This window comes from Dipteris shenzhenensis, chromosome 23, assembly GCF_047967505.1.
Source record: "Dipteris shenzhenensis isolate YYH24624 ecotype China chromosome 23, Dip_SZ_1.0, whole genome shotgun sequence".
NCBI classification, from domain to species: Eukaryota; Viridiplantae; Streptophyta; class Polypodiopsida; order Gleicheniales; family Dipteridaceae; genus Dipteris; species Dipteris shenzhenensis.
In genome coordinates this window covers 40,652,996-40,663,231 of record NC_141618.1, presented here as the reverse complement: position 1 = coordinate 40,663,231, position 10,236 = coordinate 40,652,996, and the positions used below count along the sequence as shown (strand labels likewise).

Below are 10,236 nucleotides of genomic sequence, written 5' to 3'. Positions count from 1 at the left end.
AATTTAAAAAAAGTGCCTATTATTGTGAAGGGCAACTTTTTGGGAGATCTTTCTAAAAAAACATACTACCATATTTGCAAAAATTAATATAAAAGTACACGCGCCTGTACATACACACACGGAGAGAGAGACAGAGGGCACGCTTATTTTTATTTGTTTATGTTTTTTAATGTGAACTATCAATCAAGTATGTGGAGGGCTTTAAAAATTTCTCAAAGTTTGAGATTATAAATAAAAGCTTAAATTTGAGTCCTCGAAATTAAGGGCAACCTACGATCCCAAACTTTGAGACCCAGCCAAGCGGATCTCTAGACTCTAACCACTGCCTCTACTACACGACTCGTCAAAACAATGCAAGAGCGACAAAAGATAGAGACAATCGACCATAGATTAAGCCAAAGACGCCAGCTCTTTGAGCACTTGCTGCATGGTCGGCCTCTCTTTTGGATTGTGTTGCGTGCAACGTAGAGCCACTCTCAGCAGCACCTTCATCTCCTGCTCATGCTCTCCATACTCTTCTCTCATCCTCTCGTCCAATATAGCCTCCAAATCTTCAGCTGCACACAGCGTCTCAACCCACTGCACTAGCGTTTTGCCGCCTTCGCCGTCCAACTCGTCCGTCGGCCTCCGTCCACTCACCAGCTCCATTAACAGAATCCCGTAGCTATAGACATCGCATTTCCTTGAAATCTGGCCATAGCTTGCGCATTCTGCCAGTAGACATCAAATCAAGAAGAGATTCATCAGAAATTTAATAAAGCTACCCTGTCGTACACATCTTGTTAACAAGCGGTCATGATCGACAGAAGTGTGGAAGTCGGGACTGCGATTTACCAGGTGCCATATATCCAAGCGTTCCTTGCAAAGTTTGCGCAGATGATGTCATTGTGGCTCTCATCACTTTGGCGATCCCAAAGTCCGTAATGCGAACCTCCATGTCTTCATTGAACAGTATGTTGCTAGGCTTTATATCGCAATGAAGAATCGGTGCAGGACAGTCATAGTGCAAGTAGAGCAGTCCCTCCGCAACGCCCATTGCAACTCGACGTCGAATTTCCCAGGGAAGTTTGCACTTGCCAAGGCCTTCTGGCGGATGTAAGTGGTCATCCAAATTTCCATTCGGCATGTACTCTAGTATCAAAATATTGGTATCCACGTGATCTGAACAGTAACCCAGAATTCTGATCAAATTTCGATGTCTGATCGGTCCTAAGGACTGCATCTCACGAAAGAAAGCACGAAGAGCGCTGCTTTCAAGAGTGAATCTCTTGAAAGCCAATGCTTGACCATCCGTGAGAATGCCTTTGTACACAATTCCTGTTGCACCAGTACCGATCATATTTTCGTCACTGAAATTGTTCGTTGCTAATTGAATATCTCCGAGCGTTAGCCTGAGAAACAGTGGGCCAAAATCCCAAGAAGAGGAATCCCCTTTTCTGAAACCTTCTGAAACTTTTCTTCTGCAAAATATTAAAAGAAAACTCCCAACCACCACAATAAGGAGTAAAACGGAGGCTGCAACTGCCAACGCGATCTCTGTTACTTTCCCCAGGCTGTGGGATGACGAGTTTGTTGCACAAGTTGTATTAAGGATTTCCCCACAGAGCCCCGGATTTCCCTGAAAGGACGCAGACGTGGATTTGCTGAAAACCCCTCCTTCAGGAACTGTACCTTGTAAACTGTTGTATGAAAGATTAAGAAACGATAGAGCACTCATTTTGGCCAACGATGTGGGAATCTTACCGGACAAAGCATTGGAAGATAGATCCAACTGCTGTAGGGACTTAAGGCTTCCCAATTGTTCTGGAATGCTACCAACAATGGAATTGTGAGAGAGGTTCAGCGCTTCTAAACTCAGCAGAGACACTCCAAGAGAGGAAGGAATGGTTCCATTTAAATTATTCCCCGAGAGGTTTAGGGAAACAAGACCAACACAAGTCGCAAGGCCGGAAGGGATTTGACCTGAAATTTTATTATAGGAAAGGTCCAAACTCTGAAGGTGAATCATGCCTCCGAACTCTGGAGGTATAGGGCCAAAAAGAAAGTTATAAGAGAGATCGAAGGATGTCGTCATGCTTATGAGACTTGCGATTACTGATCCTGGGATGTTCCCAGTAAGCAGATTGTTGCTGAGCATGAGTATCTGCAGCTTCGTGCAGTTGGAGAGTCCAGGGGGTAGAGTCCCCGTCAGCATATTACTGTCTGCAGTGAGAAGTTCGAAGCTAGCCAAGCGGCCAATAGAAGAAGGAATGGATCCCTGGAGACGATTGTTTTGAAGGAGAAGATGGAGTAATGAAGTGCAGTTGAACAATTGTTCAGGGAAATCTCCAGAGAAATAGTTGTTCTGAAAGGTGACACCTTGGAGTGAAGCAAGCATGCCCAACTCCTGTGGAAGACTGCCCGTGAACTGGTTGTCGTTAAGAATTAATATTTGCATCAACGTAATGTTCCCTATCTGCGGTGGAATGCTCCCGGTAAGGTGGTTATGTTGCAAGTCCAAACGGACGATTTGCCGTGATCGGAACAGTGCTTGGGGAATGGTACCTGTGAAGGAATCAGATGCATTTTTAGCGATACATAGAGGCTCAAGGGACTCACACACGAAACTGAATCAGATAAGAGAGAATTATTCCTAATTGGGCGTACCAGAAAGGTTATTGAATCCCATAACCAGGGTTGTTAGGCTTGAACAATTTCCTAACGATGGAGGGATGGAGCCAGTGAACATGTTACTTTCGAGTCCCAAGAGAGTTAAATTGGGTAGCTGTGATCCAAGTTCGGAAGGCATGTCTCCCGTAAATGAATTTTGGAACAGATCCAACGTAGACAACTCGCTGCAATTTGCCAGGATGCCCAGGATTTCACCCGTGAAACGATTCCCTCCAAGCTCCAAATACTGCAGTTTGGAGAGGAGTCCGATCTCCTGGGGTATCGGACCGCTGCAATTGTTCTGGAACAAGGAGAAGTAAGTGAGGTTCCTCAATCCAAGTCCCAAGGAAGGCGGGATGCTGCCGGAGAAGTTGTTGAGGGAGAAGCTGAGATACAGGAGTCTGGAGCAGTTGGCTAAGGAGGGGGGGATGGGGCCGAGGAAGTGGTTACCGCCCACATCAAGGTGGGTCAAGGAAGTGAGGTTGCCAAGGGAGGAAGGCAAGGGACCAGAGAAGGAGTTCGTGGAGAGGTCAAGGAAGGAGAGGGAGGAGCAAAGGGAGAGGGAGGGGGGGAGGGGGCCAGAGAAGGAGTTGGAGGAGAGGGAGAGGGAGGAGAGGAGGGAGAGGTTGGAGAAGGAGGAAAGAGGCAAGGGGCCAAGGAAGGAGTTATGGCTGAGGTTGAGGGAGGAGAGGGAGGAAGGGAAGGAGGAGGGGAGGGAGGAGGAGAAGTTGTTGAGGGAGAGGTCGAGGGAGGAGAGGAAGGGAAGGAGGGAGAGGGAGGGGGAGAGGGAGCCATGGAGGGATTGATTGGAGAGGGTGATGGAGGTGAGGTGGTGAAAGGAGTTGCAATGGACGCCATGCCAACTGCATGGATTGCTGCTCTTGTTGTTTACATCCCAAGAAACCAAGGCCTCAAGAGGGTCGTCAGTGATGGCTTGCTTGAACTCCTTCAGCACTCCTAACGTCAACTGCAGCTCCTCATCTGTGCTAGTATAGTTTATACTCGAAGAAGCAGCAGCATCAGCAGCTCTGCATATTATCGTGCATATCATCACCATTCTCACAAATAAGCTCTCCATCTCGTTCCCTCTCCTATCTTCCCTCTGATCTAACTGCTTGAACGCCTTCACCACTCCCAACATCACCTCTAGCTCCTGATCTGTGCTTCCGCTACTACTATTGAAGACGAAGCATCAACGGCTCTGTATCGTAGCATGCATACCTCGCCAATACGCCAAAGCTTGAAGAGCGACGTCGTGAGCGATGACTTGAACAAAGCTGTCAATGGCTGGTTGAGAATGGACCCAAAGCTCCTTGTGACTACGTGCACCGTGCACTCAGTCTCCTCTCTTCTTTGGTGTGGCATAATTATGCATTGCTTTTTGCCAACGGGCCCCGTTTCGACAACCGGACTCCTCAGTTCACACATGCGCTTGTACGTATTTTGATGAATTATAGTATTCCATTAGACCAACTCTTCTTCTATTCCCGTTGAAATTTCATAACGCTTCTATGCCTCCTGCACCCAAGAGGCTTCTTTTTTTAACAAGGTGAATGACAAAATTCATTCATGAAGCCTCCCAATTTGTATTTGTATAATTTTGTGAAAGTCATTAGGGAAATTTGGAGCTCATTTTAGGGCCCTCTAAGGACTTCCCTTGAGAATATTCTCTCAAAAAAGAGGGGCATGGATAATTTTTTGCAGATTAGCTCAAAACTTGTCGGACTTGGCAATTTTAGAACCTACCCTTTGAGGGTTTTCCAATGATATATGCCATGATGGGGTTTGGACATGGGAATGGAAAGATCCAAGGAAGATTCCTTTTTTATAGGAGAATATTCATGTAACGTGAAAATTCACTGTCAGTGAATCTGATAGTGAATATTCACGTTAATTACGCGAATATTCTCCTATAAAAAAGAAGTGAATATTCACGTAACGTGAATATTCACTCCTTTCTTATTATGAATATTCTCCTATAAGAAAGGAATCTTCCCTGTATCTTTCCATTCCCATGTCCAAACCCCATCATGGTATATATCATTGGAATGCCCTCAAAGGGTAGGTTCTAAAACTACTAAGTCCGATAAGTTTTGAGCTAATTTGCAAAAAATTATCCATGCCCCCCTTTTTTGAGAGAATATTCTCAAGGGAAGTCCTTAGAGGGCCCCAAAATGAGCTCCAAATTTCCGTAATGATTATTTCTATTATTTGTGTTGTTTTGATTTTCGATTCAATTGTAACATTGTTGAATTGAGCCGATTTTTTTAATATTATTTCGAACATATTGAAATTAAATAACTGTGTTGTATTTTTATTATGATTAAATGCTTTTGTAGAGTAGGGAGTGGTCTGACCACCAATAAATAAAGTTTATCCCTGAGATCGTGCATTCATTTGTTTGGTTCGTCCAGATGTGGGTGATGGTTGATCCACTAATAGTTATTGGATGGTTAATTAATTGTGTGAAATTATTTTCGTCCATGAAACCTTGCAGTTTTTTTGTAAAGTAGTTTGAATTGATTAAATTAATGTTGAAATCTCCTATGATTGTTGGGTGTATGTTATTATCAATGTTTTGTAGTTGTTCTTTTATGCATGAAATAAGTGTTGCAATTGTAGATTAAAGTGAGTTGTATACATTAATGATTGCAATTATGCTAGATTTGCTATTTTTAAATTTTGGTTAGTGTAATGATGTTTGAGCAATTCGAAGTTATTCTTGTAGCATGTAGCTATGCGCACTACATCATTGTTATGTAAACATGTAAATGAAGGGAAAGACACATTTATTTAGATCAGTTCATGCAGGCAAAGGATTGCAGCACTCTTTATGCTCTTATCATTGACCGGGTTTATCCAATGGGTTGAAAATTTTCGTGACATGTTTAGAGACTGTAATGTGTCGTACATATTTCTCGATTCATGATGAGAAATGCATTTGCTTCGAAACCCATTGCATATGTACTTGGAGGCGTTGCAATTCTTTCAAAACATGTTTGTCTACTTTGATGTGTTTTGGCTCTATTGGCTTGACAAGGTAGAGATTAGCAGGGTCTCAAATACGTGATAGAGCTGTGTATGCTAGACCATGTGATTTGATCAAAGAGGGATCAAATGCAAGGCTGTCCATGGAAACCTTGTGAATGATGGATTGTTCTAGCAACTGCTGGTTGAATAGGAAATTGTGTTCTTGAGATTGTATTCAAATGGTTTTTGCCTATTTGAAATTCTTGTGTAATTGAATGTATGGGTGTCGATGTTTTTGGAATGTCTTCGTCATAAAGAGAGGAGTATTTGTAACGTGTTTGTCTTCTAGTGTTAGTGTTGTTGAACAAGATCCAAACGATTGAATCTATGTTTCTCTTGTTTGAATGTTTGAATATTCCATGAGCGCCATTGACCAATCCATCAGATATGTCGAGATTACCCGAACATATTTCGACGATCATTCTTGGTTTTAGGTGCAGTGTTTTGTGTAGTCCTCCACAATTTCTTGGATTAGGCAGGAGTCGGGACAGCAATAGTTTTGCTACATGTTTTGTGTTTTTTATCTATGGATTCAAGGATATGAGCTTGTTGTTGTAGTAGTTCAAAAACTTCTTTGTTGTGGACGTCTTTGGAAGCATTGGTGTACAACAAACGAGGAATGTTCTCTTTTTGTAGGGGTTTTCTGCAATATGAATTGTTAAGAAAGGAGATGTCAACTAGCGTGTGATTTGCTGTTCTCATTCTATTGAGTATCACAAGAAATTCTATGTTTGTTTGGCGCATTGGTGTTTTAAGCTCGAAGAATGGATTGAAACTTGATTGTAAGGGCAACACAAGTACCTTAGTCCCATAACCCAAGCGTGCCACCTGGCTCATGAAAGCAGCTTTTAGGTCATCTTTTATTGCACCATTGGGAACTTCAGTTAGGATTGTAAAGTCAAATACACAAATTGCACCCTTTGCTTTCAAGAACAAAACGTTCTTCAAGATGTACATAACAACATCTTCTTCATTGAACTCTTGGATGAGCTGGATGAGAGTTGGCTTCTTCTCAGTCACGAAAGTTAACTGTGCACCAAAATATATTAGGGATGAAATTTAAAGGGAAGAGGAAATAAGAAGTCTCAAAGAAGAAACAATGATTTGTCTAACTTACTACTGCTCTACCTTCATTGCGAGGACCATCAGCAATGATAGGTTCCCATCAAAGGGTTCTCCTTTGATAATACATGTGGTGGCATCAAGAAGCAAGGAGAATTTGGATCTTCCAACTTTAGTGGCTCCTTTTGATACAACACTCGCATCCTCTATTCTATAAAACTCCCCCGCTTGTAGGAAGTTTACAAATTGGTGAATGTAACTAGATGGCACTAGCAACGTCAAAGTGTGTGAACAAAACTTGTCTGTAAGATCACCTTTCAAAAACACAAGGTACTTTGGATTTATCACTTTGTAAGTACCATACTTACAAAGCAATTTCTACTCAAAGACAAATCTATGAGGTGCACAATCAGACAATTGAGTGATACTTAAGGAGACCAAAGCATTCCCTCCACCCACAAAATTTTCTTTTGATCATATTATAGCTTTTGAAATAGCAGCATTGTGTGGAGAGGGCATGAGCTTGCTACTTGCATTACATCCCTTGTAGGAATTAACCTCATCATTCTCTTCTTTGCATATAAGTTGTTTGCTTACTGTAATACAAATATGATGTAAAATAAGCACGTTGACTATAAGCCCATGTTACTCATGTCGTTTTTTGTGAAATAGTATCAAACTTATAATATTTTATATGGCAATGGAATTACCATGGTTGTGAAAGAATTGAAAAATATGTTTTAAGAAAGCATAATTTACAATTAATATGAGAGGACATAACATTCTTTTCAACTAGCTTATTCAATGACACTAAAGTAATATTGAAAAACAAACTTGCATGCTAGTACTAGAAATGAATAGATTTACAACATCAAAATGAAGTTTCAAATTAATCGGACTCAATGTTGATAACATCATTGTCTTCAATTATAGGTTTAGGTTTGTTATCCTCCAAATGTTTTTTGGCTTTTGCTCTAGAGGAACGTTTGATTGTAGAGGTAATCGTGGATCAAAAACTAACGTACTCTAGGTTGCCTCATAAGAGTTTCCTTGCTAGCAAGAAAAAAAGAAATTGTAACTAATCAAAGCTTTCACAAGCAAGTAAAAGTAGAAAATTGCATCACTATGAAGGTACCTTGGGCATATGCCACTTTGGCAACCTCTTGAACAACTCCTTTCAAGGAACTGCGAGTGGACTTCTTAATAGGCGAATGTTTCAACAAATTCTCCTTTGGTGGTTTGCTTGGAGAAGCTAAAATGGACAATATTGACTTTGAGGTTGGCGGGGAAACCCTCTTACCCATGTAAGAGGAACGAGCCGAGATAGTCGGGCAGCCTTCATAAAGAATTTGTGAAAAATTATATCAGTGCTTTTGTTGTTGTCATATCACAGTGCAGCCCCTAAAATATACTGAAATAGAAAGGAAAACATAGAACATGTCTAATGTTTGGGACATTGGGAAGGGCCAAAAAAGCACAACTGAATTTACAGAATCAAAAAATGCATGCTAATGCAGAATGAACGTTTGTCAAATTGCAAGGAATATATACTTCGCCAAAGATTATGATAAATAAAAAGCGAAAGAGAATGGTTGAATCCTCTGTTTGCACATAAAGTGCATCAGAGCAGAGAAACACACGAACAACGAATTCTTCCACTAGTAGAACGGCTCAGACCAAAAGCACGAGGCTGATTTTTCATTAAAGAATAAATGACGGACAAAGCAAATACATTGCACACCCCAGGCTGGCAAACTTTCTGTTTGGATGAGTCGTATGTGGTAGAGAGAGCCACGAAGTGCGAACCATTGGAACGGCTCTTGGATCAGAAGTAGCGTCAGCAAACAGAGACAACAGGATCACCACACAGACTGCGACGAAGCAGATCCTCAGGAAATGAAAATTATTCATAGAAAACACGCGTACAAAGGTAGGCTGTTCGTCGCGGTGGTCTCAGGATGTTAGAAAGACACGATACTAAGTCCAATCTTTGTCTTTGCATGCAAATAATTACAAGCAACGAATGAAGAAGGAGGTACCAAGAGGTAGTGCAGAGTATACCATCACCGTCACCAGCATCTACGTTTTCCTTGAAAATGTTGTCAGCATTCTTCTCTATTGTCGGTGTCACAGTGACGGGCAGTATCTGTGGGCATACTTTAGAGAGTCCTGCCACAAAACAAGTAAAATGAGAAAGACAAGCGCATGCAAAGGTAAATCGCGAGGTCTACAGAGAAGGAAATAAAGAAGGACGATATCTAAAGAAGGGAAGACAAAACGAATAGCAGGTACCCTTCATGAAAGCGCAGCTTCTCGTCTCCATGTAGTCATTCATTTTTGCTTACTCCCGTACTCAAATAGATATCGATGTTGTGCAAAAATCAATCACGAACTTACGTTTTTATAATAGAGGAAGCCTCACGAAGGTGCATGTGAGGTCCACGACCTTCGAATGAATAATGTATCACCCGAAATCTAAGACTCGTTGAAAATCTCGTTGGTAGTCATCATGATGGATAATTCGAGCTGCATGCATTCGGCGCAATTGATTCGTATTCCTGCACCTACATGCAGACGGCTTCGCAAGGGAGGAGATGTAATTCGCATGCAAACGCTTTCGCAAAGGTAGGGACTTGTTTCCGGACGCCTTTGCAAAGATCCCACACTTGCAGATGCCTTCGCAAAGAGGAGCCCACACTTGCAGAGTTATAATCCTCACTGCATCTGGACGTGGCTAGGAGCCTTCGATAACGGTTGGAGAGAAGAGCTGAAGCTGCACAACGAATTCGTATTGAATGCTTCATCCTCTTCAATCAGCACTGCCGAAAAAGGGATCACAAAGAATTTCACCCTTAAACACAAAGTACCTAACCAATTGGGGAAAGACACGTAAATACTGAATTACTTAACTCCAAAAAACCCAAATTTCTGCTTTACGAAATCTGAATCATTGGTAAGGCTACCCTCATGGGGCAAGCCAAAAATCATTTCTATCAAGTCTAGTATAGTAGGATAGCATTCTCAAGTACTAGTCTAGGGGAAGGTCCTAATCTTCTCAAGTGATCATCTCTCGAACCCGTATTGGGTTATTTCCATTGTTTCAAGCTTAAACATAGGAGGTCATGCTGACATTAGAAAAATGAGAGGAAATAAGCGTGATGGTTTATGCCCTATTACAGAGCTTTAAAACTTGAAGTCCGACATTCAACGTGGTTTTGATAGAGCAATGACTATGGTGACATAGTTCTTATAGAACATTTCCACGAAGGTGAACTAGATGCTGGAGATTTTCTAGCCTGCAAAAGCAGCATGTACGTGAGAATAATAGAGGAGAAAATATCTACAAATTTTATATCACCATAACCAGAAAACTCGTGTCACCATAATTATTGCTCTATCAAACTATGACCCATGTCACCATAACCATTTTGAAAACTCATGTGGACTTAAAAAGGACCATTCTACTCTTTTATGCTTCAAGAAAGCATTTGTGGA

General features: G+C 41.6%; 1 protein-coding gene across 1 annotated transcript; it reads right to left on the bottom strand.

Moving 5' to 3' along the window:
• Window positions 1-389: 389 nt before the first annotated feature.
• LOC147887376 (uncharacterized) lies at window positions 390-9,064 on the bottom strand. The gene is made up of 8 exons (XM_087394292.1): window positions 9,034-9,064; window positions 8,803-8,910; window positions 8,548-8,612; window positions 6,481-6,708; window positions 3,871-3,936; window positions 2,647-3,772; window positions 835-2,544; window positions 390-710 (listed from the first exon to the last, which is right to left on the bottom strand). The coding sequence occupies exons 1-8, from the start codon at window positions 9,062-9,064 to the stop codon at window positions 391-393; spliced, it is 3,654 nt and encodes a 1,217-aa protein (XP_087250418.1). The 3' UTR covers window position 390.
• Window positions 9,065-10,236: the final 1,172 nt, after the last annotated feature.

Bases quoted from the DNA above. Each gene is read 5' to 3' on its own strand.
- LOC147887376 (XM_087394292.1), bottom strand. From the start codon at position 9,064: ATGGAGACGAGAAGCTGCGCTTTCATGAAGG. The intron at 3,773-3,870 runs GTATGCATGCTA...GGAGTGGTGAAG, and splicing joins AGCTTTGGCGTATTGGCGAG to GCGTTCAAGCAGTTAGATCA. The intron at 2,545-2,646 runs GTACGCCCAATT...ATTCCTTCACAG, and splicing joins GGGATTCAATAACCTTTCTG to GTACCATTCCCCAAGCACTG.